At 48.0% G+C, this 14,650-nt stretch overlaps 2 protein-coding genes across 3 annotated transcripts in view; one reads left to right on the forward strand and one right to left on the reverse strand.

Annotated features, from left to right (window-relative positions):
• Positions 1 to 14,650, forward strand: part of KIF26B (kinesin family member 26B) — a 411,889-nt gene that overhangs the window by 377,821 nt on the left and 19,418 nt on the right. The gene's annotated exons all lie outside the window — the stretch shown is intronic.
• Positions 3,099 to 14,650, reverse strand: part of SMYD3 (SET and MYND domain containing 3) — a 778,929-nt gene continuing 767,377 nt past the window's right edge. Inside the window, exon 12 of the mRNA XM_059144970.1 lies at positions 3,099 to 3,313. Coding sequence (XP_059000953.1) covers positions 3,152 to 3,313 — 162 coding nt within the window. The 3' untranslated portion in view covers positions 3,099 to 3,151. The remainder of the gene's footprint in view (positions 3,314 to 14,650) is intronic.

Here is a 14,650-nt window from a genome sequence, read left to right on the forward strand (position 1 = left end):
CATCTCTTGTTTCTGCTGGGTCTTTCTCATGGTGCCTTATTTGTCTCTGTGTGTTTCTGCCCTGGGGCGATTCATTTGCATTCACTTTTTTTTTTTTTTTTTTTTTTTTTTTTTTTTTTTGTGAGAATTCTTCAAGGCTGAGGGTAAAGATGGATTACTTTAGCATTTGTGTTTACTTCTTCTTGGTGCCTGGGATCACCACCAGCTGAGGACACTCTCTGTTATATTCCCAGCTTGAACTATTTTGGACCCCCCGATACCAAGAATTCAAACTGCCAACTTGTGTGAACCCAGCCTGTGGTTCCAAGTTCTCAGGACAATTTCTTTTCTACTTAGAGCCCTACTTTAAGACAGACACAGCTTATATAGTGAGGGGAGCAGGTGTTCCCCAACGGGGTCTTCCTTTTACAATCCTCACGTTGGGCAGGCTCTCGGCTATGTCTTCAGTTTTGCATGCCCTTTGAAGCCATATTAAACTAAGCTGAGTATTACCTGGTTTGGCAAATACCTTCAGTGTCATAGCAAACTTCCATGTTCTCCTCAGTTCTGGCAAATTCCCAACTTCATTTCTTTCTTTTAGCCTGACAGTTCTTTACTCTGAAAAGCTCAGTGATGTTCTGAATGAGATTTATGAAAATGTCTTCTTCACAGTGTTTCATTATACTCGATAAGAAGTTCTTCTTAGGTACCTAGATTACCCTGTTGTTGTTTTTGATCCTTTTCTGTATTCTATTACACATTTCTGTGTTCTAAATTATCAGCAAGGGACCCTATAATTACTGTCCAAACTGGGACACTTCTCAGAGTAAAAGCGTTAGTTGATATTATTAACTTTCTGAAATATTTTCTGACAAATACGTTTCTGTTAGTGGACTTATAAAATAGTTATATTTAAGATTACCTTAAAACTAAAATATTTTCTGACCAAAAAAAAAAAAAATCCATGTGCACCAAAGTAAAGAAATTTAAATCTCTTTATATCATTTTTCAGAACATTCAAATAAAGCAAAGCAGAATAGTTATTCACAATCCACCTTTGTGCATTTTTTTTTTTTTGAGAGACTGAGAAAGAAAGCACCTACACGAGGTGGGGAGAGAGGGAGGGAGAGAATCTCAAGCAGGCTCCATGCCCAAGAGAGAGCCTGAAGTGGGGCTCAATCTCACAACCCTGAGATCGTGACCTGAGTCAAAATCAAGAGCTAGACACTCAACCGATTGAGACATCCAGATGCCCCAATGCTGTCTTTTTATTTTTATTTTTTTATGATTCTGTTTATTTATGTGACAGAGAGAGACACAGTGAGAGAGTGAGCAGGCTTCCTACTGAGCAGGGAGCCAGGTGCGGGGCTCGATTCCAGGACCCTGGGATCATGAGCTGAGCTGAAGGCAGACGCTTAGCAACTGAGCCACCCAGGTTTACCACGATAGTGTCTTTCTTAAGACTATATATTTTTCTAGTATTATCTTAGGGCTACAGTGTTTTGCTTCTTCGCTTACCTACATGTTTATGTCTGTGTGTGCACATGTGTGTGAACATCTGAAACTCTATGTTTCAATCTGTGCCATTTCTTACAGCCCAATATTCACGTAGTTCAGTCCTTGCTCTAGCAGGGAAGCGTTCAGGGTCCTGCCTGTTCAAAAGTTTCCTTCCGTTTAATAATTGCAATTCATTACAGGCTTCTGAGGCTGAGGGTTTCTTAATTTTATTTAAAGGAATTTATTTTTTAAAATTTTTTATTTAAATTCAATTTGATTAACACATAGTGTATTACTCATTTCAGAGGTCGAGGCCAGTGATTCTTCAGTTACAGAGAACATCCAGGGCTCATTCTCACATGGCCTCCTTAATGTCCGTCTCCCAGTGACCCCAGCCCCCCACCCAGCCCCTCCAGCAACCCTCAGCTTGTTTCCAAGGATTAAGAGTCTCTTATGGTTTACCTTGAGGCTAGGGTTTTTATATTTCATTTGCTGAGCACCTGATGACAGACTTACAACTTGTTTTGAACAAAGTGCAACCAAAATTTAAAAGACCTGTTTCTAAAATTCCAGTACCTTTGTGTAGAACACCGAGGTAAATACATTTCAAAGTTCAAAAATGGCTAATACCAGCAATTTCATATTATTTAAGCTGGTTCTTGAGAGCCCCAATATTTCTCAAACCCCGCAGAGAGAGCTGCCCATTCTCCTAATGAAATAGTTGTTTGTTTAACATAAGATCGATCACAGCATTTTTGTTAGGTCAGTCTCTGCAGATGTAAATCTTGCAGATTTTGACAACCGCAGCTCATACTCCTCTGGGGAGAAACAGGAGTGTGTTTGAGCCTCGTTAGGAGGTCTGCGTGCACCGTAACCGTGACAAGCATGTTTCTGCACACGTGTCTCCAGCCGAGGGAACAGCACGTCTGCAGGTGGGAGCCCTGTGCGCTGTGCGTATCCCACATGCTGGGACCATGGAGACCGAGGGTGAAGGTCCGTCCCATTCTTCCCATCTCGCTGTTTCAAGTCTTAATAATACTTTGTTTTAAACAACAAAAAACTCCAGAACCATGTAAACTGGGCAGGAACAGGCTAAGGGGCATCAATGGAGACTTGTGTGGGGAAACCGGAGCCTGGAATCAGACTCGCAGAGCCAGGGGGTGTGTCGCACGGTCTGTGAGCCCCGGGCACGCAGAGGGCCCACCTCTGCCCTCGGTCCTTCATGCATGCTGCTTGGGCAAACTGCCTCGCAACAAGCTGATTTGTCTGAATGATATTTCCCGGTGTTAGTGTAAAGGAACAGGGATGGGGCAGCCCCGGGCCTCAGAGCATGGCCCTCAGCATTGGCACATGGGCAGCCGTCTGCTCTGCTGACGCTTAGCTTCAGGCCGGCGATCCCTGGGTGCTGTTCTAAAAGCCAGAGGCATTGACCTTGACTCTGCGACTTGGTTTTACCAGCCCTTCTCCCCCATACACGCTGCCAAAACCACACATTCCCACTCTGGAGACATTGGTTTTGTGCAGAATCAACCTCAGAAAAGCCATGAGTGGTGGCACGGATGCAGGTGACAGACGGGCCAGAGTCTTGTTGAAGCTGAGGGCATCTAGGTGGTTCTGGCTGTTCCTTTTTGGGAAATGTTGTACCTGAGTAAAAGTGTCTGTCTGCGATCTGTCCTCAAAGGCAGTGAGCTATAGGCCCTCGTGTACCCTCGGGCGTGCTCTGGGAGGCTGGAGGAGTCGCCCTGGCGTCCTGTGGGGGAGATGGTGATCCTTTCCCTCGGCACTCACTCCATCCATGGCAGTGGCAGTGGTCTTGGTTCGATTTTGACCATGGCTCCTACAAGGAAAAAGCAAAGGTAGTGCTTTGGAGTTCGGAAACTCGGTGAGGAGACCTCTTTTGATGGGGAGGAGTTCATCTGATATTTATTTAAATATTTATAGAAAGGCAGCTCTATGCTGGATACTGTGTTGGGCCCTAGACGTGTAGAAAGAAAAGAAGTGATCTCTGCCCATCTAATGGAGTTTTTCAACAAGCAGGCGTCCTCTGTGGTACGTGACTCACAGAGAACCTTCCAGCGCACTTTTTTTGATGTTAGTCACCATACAGGACATCATTAGTTTTTGATGTCGTGTTCCAAGATTCATTGCATATAACACCCAGAGCTCCATGCTATCCGTGCCCCCCCCTTAATACCCATCACCAGGCTAACCCGCCCCCCACTCCCCTCCCCTCTAGGACCCTCAGTTTCCTGGAGTCCACAGTCCCGCGCGGGTCCTCCTCTGAGTGCCCCTCCCCGCCTTCCTTCTCCCCTTCCTTCTCCTAATGTCCTCCATGCCACTCCTTATGTCCCTCAAGCTCAGCACCCAAAAAACAAGTCAGAAAATGGGCCGAAGACAGGAACACAGGCTTCTCCCAAGGAGACCTACGCATTGCTGACAGCACATGAAAAAGTGTTCATCATCATTAGCCAGCAGGGAAATTCAAATCACAACCTTCAGAGCACTTTTGAAATCTTTGATGAGATTTTTGATATTTTCCTATGAAAGGGAGACATGCAAAGAAGAGGGCACGGGAAGATGGGGTGAACTCCTAATTTGCAAGCTTCTTGTCTCCGGCGAGATTTGAGAAGCTGCTCCGTTAAGGATCTTACAGGATATCCGTGATTTGGTTCTGAAATCAAACCATGTTAACCCCGTGTTTAAGAAAGGAAGACCATTTGCCATTAGATGTATCCACCTAAAAGATAAAACGGTCGTGCCATAATGGCCTTTCTTTTCAAACAAAATAATTATCACTGGAAACCTTAAATCAGCTTCGTTCATTATTTTTCAAGAAATGCGCAATTTTTTCATGTCATTCCCCGTTAAAATTTCACAGACTCTCTCTCAAATTATTAAACGTTTGCATTGTGGCCTCAGTGTAACATCTTTTTTTCAGACATGCACCAGTAATGGAAACCATTCTCAAACTTAATCTCCTTTTAATTCCTCCCAATTACTGTGCCCTGCTTCTGGTGCCAAGAGCCAACCCCGTTGGTACATTTTGTGAGGACTGTGGGGTCACGTTTCTTTAAGCCACATTTGATACCTGGAAGGCATCCTAGCAGAGTTGCCCCCGTCATCTCCTGAAAGTTGGTTTTATGTGATTTCAAAAGAAGTTTATCCCCAGGCAGTCCACCACATGCGTTTCACAACAGTCTTTTAAGTTCTCCCTGGCTGGTTCCCGGGTAGTGGTCTGCGAGTAACAAGAACCATATTGGACAAGGATCGTCACAAAATCTCACAGGCAATGTCTGGTCACTCTTATTGGCAGGCCTGTCACAGGAAAAGCAACACTGGAAGGTTTTTGAACCCTTAGGACCACAAAATGTGAGCTAAAATCTAAGAATTGTTGGAGTATTGCTCAAAAACTCTGGCCATTGAAGGACACTGTCCAGCAATTGAAACCCCACAGAATGGGAGCAAGTCTTTGCAGATCCTATTGCTAGTACAGGATTCCTGCCCAGAATATATAACGAACTCCTCCCATTCAACAACAACAGCAAAAAGATAATTCGGCTTCGCAAATAGGCAGAGGACCCGCACAGACGATTTTGCAGAGAAGACACACAGATGGCTAACAAGCACCCAAAAAGACATTCTGCACGCTTCGCCACCGGAGAAATGCAAACAAAACCACCGTGAAATGCCACCTCACATGCGTGGGGAGGGCTGTGATTCAAGAAGCAGAAATAGACGTTGGCAACGATGCGGCGAGATCGGCAGCCTCATGCACAGCTGGTGGGATTGTGAACTTTGCAACCACGCTGAAGACCATTGGCAGTTCCTCTGCACGTTAAAACGAGAATTGCTGTATTATGGCGTGATTCCACTCCTCGGTATACACTCAGAAGCATCGAAAGCAGCTACTTGAACAGATACTTGTTCCCAGCGGCATTCTGCGCAATAACCCACAGGTGCAAACTCTCCAGGTGTCATTAGGAGGTGAACGGAAAGCAGACGGTGGTACGTCCAGGCGTGGGAACAGTATTCAGCTCCACTGGATACTTAAAAGGACTAAAATAGTAAATTTCATGTTGTGTGTATTTGACTACAATAAAAAAGAAGAGTAGGAAAGGCAGGTGATTTCCATGGACATGAAGTCCCTGGGAGTTGCTAGAACAGTCAGACGTTTCCTTTCCTTTATTTATGTATTTTTGGGAGGAGCAGGTAGATGACTAGTGGGTTAGTGAATGGAGTTGGATGTGAAAGAATTTCCGTAGGATCAAAGCAAACAGCATTCCAGGCCGAGCTGCTGGGATGGACTGAGTGCAGGAGAGGACAGAGTCCACACTTGCTCAAGGAGCTATGGGCAGTGGGAGGGCCAGAGTCCACCTGCCAGGAGGCATCTAGACAATTTCCCAGCATCGTCCTCACTCTGTCCGGCTCCAGATCCCAAACCGCCAAATCGCCTTCACCGTCACCCTTTACGTGATGAGGAGGAGGCTTCCTAGACGGTCGGTCAATGAAATAACAAATGGATTGGAGCCACGGTCATGCCTGTCTGCACCTGATCGAGCATGTGCCCACGTCCCCCATCTTGGCAAATCATGGATTTTGTGGCACTGGTGCTGCCCCTTTCCCCCTGTGGCCATCTTCATTGTCCCCGCGCTGAGTCTTGGGATGGCCAATGGTCAGGAACCAGGCGGCAGGGATGGCAGGAGAGGCAGTGAATGACTTGTGCTGACCGTAACCGTCAGAATCCTGTTTGGAGCTCCACACTGGTGACTTGAGGGCAAACCCACGCTCCCAGGGAGTGATGGGAACTCGATATCACGGGAGGGGACACATCTGATCTTCTCATCCACCCTCCCAAGGACTGGGCTGAATCCTTTCTAACGGAGTGATATTCTCGAATAACGAGCCAGCTTCTGTCTGCTCTCTTGGGAGGCCGTCCTGTGACCCAGGGGTGCCCACCGATGGGCAGTCCAGTTGGCCAGAGCGAGAGTAGACTTCCCTGCCTTTTGTGTGCATGAGATCAGAACACAGTCAAGGGAATGCAAATGACATCACTGCTCAGGGCTCGGATTTGCATTTCCTGTGTTTCTTCTGAGAGAGAACATGAAACTGGCTAAAGCATGAAACTGGCTAAACTGAACTCTGAAGGCTAGAGATGGTCATGATTATAACCCAGTGTTAGCATTAAGCCCAGACCCTTTCACTAATGTCATTCGACCTCTTTCTAGTCTTTCCAAGGAATGTGGCATAGGAGGGACTCACCTGGGTTTCCTGGGCTGGAGAATAAAAGTCCCTAATTCACTCAGGACCCACACTGCTCTGTCATCTCAGGGTTTTGCTTAGAGAGGTTGGTCAAGAAAGATGGCGAATCCCTTCCAGAGGCTTCCCTGCCATTTCTTGCTAAACACATTTCTTTTGATAAAATTCTAAGCACACTTGCAGATTCTCAAAACCCAGAGTATACACACTTCTAATGTCAACCCCGAAGGGAAGTCACGGGCTGAGCTCTGGAAAGAGGCGCCATCAAAACGCCACATAGGCATGTCGTCCTGTACGTTCCCTACTTGAAACTAGCACCACAACTCGTGGAAGAGCGTGGGGACATTCTTAAAGGGTTGGTGTATTGCTAAGGTGACACAGAAAGTGGGGAACGGTGTAGCAGGAAGGCCATGGCAAAGATCTGAGAGAAAGCACCGGGCAAGAGTAGGACTCCATCAGGTCAAGGACACCCTTTGTAACGTCCATTTCCTCTCTTTTTGAGAATTCTTTAAAAATCCTATGGAGGGGGAAATAAAAATCCACGGAGGACAGGAGTGAGTGGGGAGTGGGAGGGGCTCTCGGTCACCATGGCGACATGACTCTTGCCACCATCTCTGCCATCCATCGGTGCCTGACCCCCTTTTGGATGCCCATGGAGATCGCTGACCTTGGAATTAAGGCGTGCTCGCAAACCTGAGGATGGTCTGCTCTTGAGAAGGGCTAAATTTCTACACAGAACAGTGAGCTCATGTTTACCCAGCAGATGTGTAAATAGTTATAATGCCACATAATTGAGATGTTCCCTCATCCCTGCCTCAATAAAGCTGTCCTCCACGGCTGTTGTGGCTCTGTGGAACGTGACTGGACTATAGAAATGGCTAAGCATCGGTGACTAATAATGGCTGAGGCCAATGGAATTTTTTTTCTAGTGAACATACAGGGTTCTGTTGGTTTCAGGTGTACACTGTGTGACTCCGCACTTCCACACAGCACCCGGTCCTCATCACGACAGGTGTGTCCCCCATCCCCCTACCCCCACCCCGCTCTGGCAACCATCAGGGTGTTCTCTAGAGTTAAGAGTTTGTCTCTTGGTTTGTCTCCTTTTTTCTTTCCAAGTTTGTTTTGTTTCTTAAATTCCACAGATGCATGAAATTGTATGGTCTTTCTCTTTCTGTTTGACTTATTTCACATAGCATTATACTCTCCAGCTCCGCCTGTGTGGTTGCAAATGGCAAGATTTCATTCCTTTTAGGGCTGAATAATATTCCACCATATACAGAGACCACATCTTCTTTATCTGTTCATTGATCGATGGACGCTTGGGCTGCTTCCATCACTTGTGAGGCCAAATGAATTTTACAAAGGAAGTGAAACTTCCTGGGGCACCTGGGTGGCTCAAGTCATGATCCTGAGGTCCTGGGATCAAGCCCCAAGTCAGGCTCCCTGCTGAGCACAGAGCCTGCTTCTCCTTCTCTCTCTGCCCCCCACTCATGATTGCTTTCTCCAGTGCGCTCTCTCCCTCTCTCTCTCAAATAAAATCTTTAAAAAAACCAAACTGCAGTAAATGATAGAAACCTTATTGCTCCTAATCTGGTCCTGCAGTTGGGTTAAATAATGAGCGTGCATCCATCACAGATCTGTCCGCATGTCTAGTAAGTACAGAGACTCTCATCATTGACTCATTAAGCATCTCTTGATAGCATCTTAAGCCTCATTAGCATATATAACTTTTGGCAATCTGTGAATTCAGGGAGAACCTTTGGGCCTACTTCCTATTTGTCTGCAAGGTCTACTAATTTGCCTTCTAGGCTATTGTTTTTAGTTTTTGTTTTGTCTTGTTTTTTGTCAAAGTGATGATGGTATTCTTAGCTCCTGGTCATGCTAAAAGTAAAAAAAAAAATACAGGATCTCTCCCCTTCTGTCCTAGAGCTCATATGTCATCAACATTGTCCAAGTTACTATAAAGAAAGGTCCAAATAAAAAGATCAAAATAAAAGCGCAGCTCCTACCCTCAAGGTTCTTAGGATCTTGTTGAAAAGAGTGAGTTGGCATTGGTCACACCATGGGGCTTGAGGGCACAGTTCTCAGACTGCCAAGCTGGCCCCAGACTTCCATAGAGTCTGTCTGCAAAGTTAGAAGAGTTTCCACAAGGCTCTCCCACTTTTGACACCAATGGCAAATTTGAAGGATTCCCGAAACCATCTTCGAGTTTGGTAATTCACTAAGGAGGACTCCCAGACTTGCTGAAGGTACTCACAGTTGTGATTCATTACAGAGAAAGGACAGAGATGAAAACTAGCCCAAGGAAGAGGGGCATAGGGTTCCACGCATGAAGCTTTGCTTGTCCTATCCCATGCAGTCACAGTGGACTACCCTCCCAATGTCCGTGGGTGACAGTACACACCAGTATTGCCACCCAGAATGCTCATTTGAGCCTTAGCATGCAGAGTTTTTACTGGGGCTACATGATGTAGGCGTGATTGATTGATTGATTGATTTCCCACATGGTCACACTCAGTCTACGACTGATACGGCATGGCCCAAGGTCTCTGACCAAAATCACACAGTTGGTCTTTGTGGTGTGGCCAGCCCCCCACCTAAGACAGTCAGGTGTGGCCCTCTGATCTGGTGTAGCCAGTCCCTGCCCTAGACAGAGCCCCTCCTGACAGATATGACATAGATTACCACCTGGAGGCTGAGGGCAAAGGCAAGACCTCTTTGGGCAAAGCCATGTTCTTCACTACACAAGAACTCTGAGCAGAGAGGAGGTGCTGGGCTTCGTGGTAGTGGAAGGGGGCTGAGGATGAGCTTGGACGACCAACCAGACATCTGAGGAGCAACGGAAGGAATGCGGAATGTTTCCAAGCAAGAGAACCTTAAGGGAGGATACGATCAATGTCTTTTAAACTGTGAAGGACTATTGTATGCACAAGGTTTGTTCTTACCCTGTGTTGCCCCTAGACTACTGTGAGTGCCCATGGAAGGGGTAAGTTCAGTATAAGAAGAGCTTTCTGACAATTGAGGCTCTTCGAAAGTATCACACAGGCTGCCCCGGGAGTTGGTAAGTTCTCAGTCATTAAAAATCTTCTGGCAGAGAGCAGATCATCTGCTACAGTGGCAATTTTTTTTCCAGAAAGTATGGCGACCTCTGAGAATCCTTTCAACTCTGATACTCTGTGCTTCTAAAAATATTGTTCAGCCTAACTCAGAATCGTCTCCTGGAATCTCTAGCCTGTGATGCTCATTGTAGGAACTACCTTTAAAATATCTTATGTCACCCCTGTGTGTCTGTTGCCTTGGAATGAATGTACATTTTCCTGAGCAGAACCGAGAATATCTAGAGCAATTCAGAGTCTACTAGGTCTCAGCGGTCAGCAACATAGACCAGATGGAAGTTTTTCCTTGCTCTAAATGAGGAGGCTTGAGTTGTTTAAAAGTGAATAATGTAAGAAAAAAAAGTTTTCATGGAATGCATTTAGGTTCTGAAAGTGAAACCATGTGTTATGATCAGTTTAGTCATTGCAAGTATGTCTTTTTTTGGAAATGATTTTATTTATTTGAGAGAGAAAGAGAGTGGGGAAGGGGCAGAGAGAGAGAGAGAATCTCAAGCAGACTCTCCCACTGAGCTCAGGGCCCAATGCGGGGCTCGATCTCACGACCCTGAGATCATGACCTGGGCTGAAATCAAAAGCCCGACGATTAACCAACTGGGCCACCCAGGTGCCCCATGAGTATGTCTTATTAAATGAGTTTGAGGCACATTAGCTAGGATTTTAACTGGAAACCTCCTGATAGCTATAAACTCAATATAAGCTGCATCACATACTTCTCTTAAAATATTCTGCCAGACTCATGAAGCAGGTGGAATTAATGTGAATTTTATCTTATTCAGAGAAATGGAACACTGATATCCACGGTCAAATGGATGCGTGCAGCCCAGAATCCCTTAGGTTTTGTCTTCCTGTGTGTACGGTGGTAAACCGTGTCATAAAGCAGGTTTCCTTGGCCCCAAACCATACGTGCAACGCAAACCCTTTAGCTGGCATGAGCTGGCTTTCCATCCAGACGTTTTCCAATGTCCCGTTGTCAGGAATGCCTGTCACGTGGCTCGTCATACTTACAATGGCAGGCCCCTGTGCGGCACCATCTTTTCGTTCCTGCCTCTCATTGGACACTGCTACCAAAGGTCTAGAGCCACACGGTGCCAGCCCTATGTAGGCTGGATGGCATCTCTCCTGTGTATTTTTTTTTTTAAGATTTTATTTATTTATTTGACAGAGAGGTAGAGCACAAGTAGGCAGAGCGGCAGAGGGAAATGGAGAAGCAGGCTCTCCGGTGAGCAGGGAGTCCAACGTGGGTCTCCATCCCAGGACCCTGGGATCATGACCTGAACCAAAGGTAGATGCTTAACCCACTGAGCCACCCAGGTGCCCCACTCCCGTGTATTTCTTAAAAAGATTTATTTTAGAGAGTGCACACAAGAAGGGGGAAAGGTAGTGGGAGAGACAGAATCCTCAGGCAGACTCCCTGCTGAGTGTGCAGCCCAACATGGGACTTGATCCCATGACCCTGAGATCACCACCTGAGCTGAAACCAAGAGTTGGATGCTCCACCGAGTGAGCCCCCCAGGTGCACCCGCCATCTCTCCATGTCTTACCTGTGTCAGAGGCCTTCCGACACGGTGCCGTTTGGGCCTCAAGGCTCCACAATGTCTAACCCTGTGAGCGAACAATTCGGTTAACCTTGTCCACTCTCTGGGGTTCCGGTTTCAGGCCCTCCACCAACTGCAGGTCCCAGACCAGGTGCCATGTTTGGTTGGGTCCCCAAGGCTGGTCCTAAGGCACTGGGTGGCTCCTGGAGGGTTCTTCTCTAAGCTGTCCCCCAGCGAAGGAAGTGAAGTCACCACCTCTCACACAGCTAAATGCAGTTGCTTCTAGAGGCTTCTCTGACACACATGCGGGTGCCAGAGTCCCGGTCCCGGCTGAGGGCTGTGTTTCTCTGCCCAGTTTGCCTTATTGCGCACCCTGCTCCCCAGTGTCCCGCGACCCGCCTCTGTCATCAGGCAGCACAAAAGGAACCACATCCAAAGGCTCTAACTTCACGTAACTCCTTGCAGAAATGCCCTTAGGCTAGCGTGGCTCGTACCAAGCTTTTGGCTCTTTTGTAGCAACCAGAACGGGACCATTCATGCCCTGAAATGTAGGCACCCTCGAGGGGCACGCCGCCGAGATGGTTTCCCTACAGAGAAGGCGTACAAAGTCTTCTCCCAAAGTGCGCGTGTCTTTGGAACGGTCGTGAGAAGGGAGCCACCATGGCCCTTACAATAAACTCAAGGGAAGGGCTTCTTTGTGTGTTTCAGTCAGCTCAACAGTGTCACAAAGGTATCTGCTTGGGACCTAGAAGATAGGACGAGAATTGTCCTCACCCAGGGGGATCCTGGTCCCCAGTACTTGGGCTGAACTCAGGACTTGCCGGTGACCGCTTGGGTGACAGTAGGGAAAGACGCTCACAGACCAGTGGGGTGTGATTAGGAAGGAGGCAGTGGGAGAGAGCGCGTCGAGTACCATTTGAGGGGCCCAAACTAGGTCGAGGTCATGATGTACCTTTTGTCTTCTTTTCTCTTTCCGTTCCTGCTTCCTTTTCTTTGTCCTCTTTTCCTCCTAGGGTTTGGTGGGTAGAAGCAGGGCCCTGAGGCCAGGACTGTGGGCTCAGACCTCTCATGGTTCTTGTCCAGAACGTCAAGCTGCCCACCTCAGGCTCTACGGCACGTTCCAGCAGTTTCCGGAGAAAGCGGGTAGAAAGCAGGCTGGTTTCTAGAATGTGGCAGGAGTGGTGATCTACAGATTGGCTCGTGAGAGGCAGGGCCAAAGGGAGGGCCGTCCTGTGGGGCTATGGGTGGGCTCCCCATCGTGGCGATTCAGAACTCCCCGTCTCCTGCACAAGGACTCGGTTCCCAGGACTTGGTACCTCCAGGGTTCCATCACTGCCTTTCTGGAAAAGAAGGCTACTTTGCACTGCTTGTGAAAGGAAGGGCCTTTTTTGGACTCGATGACCTGGCCAGCACCGCCGGGTGACACGGACAGCTTGTATTTCAGCGGAACCCTGAACTGTCTCGCCAGCTGGGAGGGTTTGAGATGGTTTCCTCCCCCAAGGGTCCGTAAACAATGCACTGCGGATTCCAAACCACCCTTTCCGAAACGAGTTCAGAGTTTTGTGGGGTGTTTGGGGCAAATAAATGTCAGCCAAGTAGGAGGTCTGCCCACGAGACAGACTGTGGATATGAGGGCGTTTCTAGAAGTCAAGAAGTTACAGTGACAGTGGGGACAGCCTTCAGTCTCAGAGGGGTCTTTACTTATCACGCGCGGTGTTAGATGTTGTGCCGTTGGCTTTAACAAATGATGTCATGTGTGTTCACCGGTGTGTGTGTGCTCGCCGGGTAGCCGGCTCAGAGAGCACAACCTTGTCCCTGGTCTCCACGCTGTCCCTGCACCATGTGTCTGGGTGGCACAGGCTTGCCACGTGCTTCTGGAATGAGCCTCTGCAGACGTGAGTGAATGAGTGTGCGCAGCCTCCCAGCCCCCTCGGGAGGACAGGCTCTGCATCCGGGAGCCATAGGAGAGGATCTGGGCAGTTGCCTGTAGCTGTGTCCCAGTGCTCGAGTGATTCTAAAGATCAGGATTTGCTTCTCTGCCAGTTTCTGTTCAGTAAGAGATGATCTAAAGCAAGGAAATCACCATCCACTTTCGTGCTCTGGTTGGTGACTCTTGGGCACTGCGTCTGGGATGAGAACACGCTAGGTCGTGACTGTAGGACACAGGGGAAGACAAACACCTTTCTCCATAAAAGTTCAGATAGTAAACGTCTGTGGCTTTGTGGGCCACACAGGCTCTGTCGCAAAACCACCTAGCTCTGTTGTTGTGGCACCAGGCCTGCCAGACCCAGTATGTTAATAGGCGTGGCTGTGTCCCAATAAAACTTTATTAATAAAAGCAGGTGGTGGGCCGGCTTTGGCCTCCAGGCCCCGGTTTGTCAGCCCAAGTTCATGCTCCTCGTGCTCTTTTAGCATTAGCACTATGAACATTTGTTCAGGATTCCGTTCTTGCTGGGTCTAAGAAAAGGTTGACTTGATCTAAAAAGCAAGACATTCTTCTAAAAATTTTAAAAGACATGTGCCATTTGGGTCGGGAGGGAGGTAGAGTATGTGTGTATAGAAGGTGGCTGCTTCAAAGAGGCACACGGTCCTTCCCCAGACCCCAGTCGGCTCTGCTGTCACCAGTGCCCCCGTGCCCCAGCTGTCCTGCCCAGCCAGGACCCCTCCCACGTGGCCCCCCGGTCCCTAAATCCCTCCTCCAGACTGGCCCCGGGCTCGGAGGCCGCTAGCTCCACACCTGCGCATTTCTCTTCCTCTTGCCTCAGCCCCGATGCAGAGGCGTGGATCGAATCTCTGCTTTTGCCCTAGAAACTCCTGAATCTTTATTTTCCTACCAAAGACACGGAGCGAGATCTCCAGTGTTCAGCCTTCAGCACCCTGCCCCTTCTTTCACGTTCCCTCCCCAACTTAACTGTCTTTGTTCCAAGTTAAAAGATCATCACGAGGTGGAAAAAAACCCAAAGCTTTATAGCCACCATTTTTCATTCCCATAAGATGTCTGAGCGTCTGGAGAGGCTCGCGTGAAGGAGCCCTGCTCGTGGTTTTACTGGCTTTCCTCGAGGAGAGCTAAAATGCCGGTTGCCAAGCAACACACATGCCCTGGCTTCTTCCAACAACATGGACTTGAAAAAAAACAAAAAAACAAAAAAAAACCACACGCGCCCTGTGATTGACTCATGAATGGGGAATAGTGTGGAAATGCACCAGGCAAACGGTTTGGTGGGACCACGTCCTGTTGATTCTGGCCCCTTTGCCTGAGGACTCACG

Source organism: Mustela lutreola, chromosome 14 (assembly GCF_030435805.1).
Source record: "Mustela lutreola isolate mMusLut2 chromosome 14, mMusLut2.pri, whole genome shotgun sequence".
In the NCBI taxonomy this organism is placed as follows: Eukaryota; Metazoa; Chordata; class Mammalia; order Carnivora; family Mustelidae; genus Mustela; species Mustela lutreola.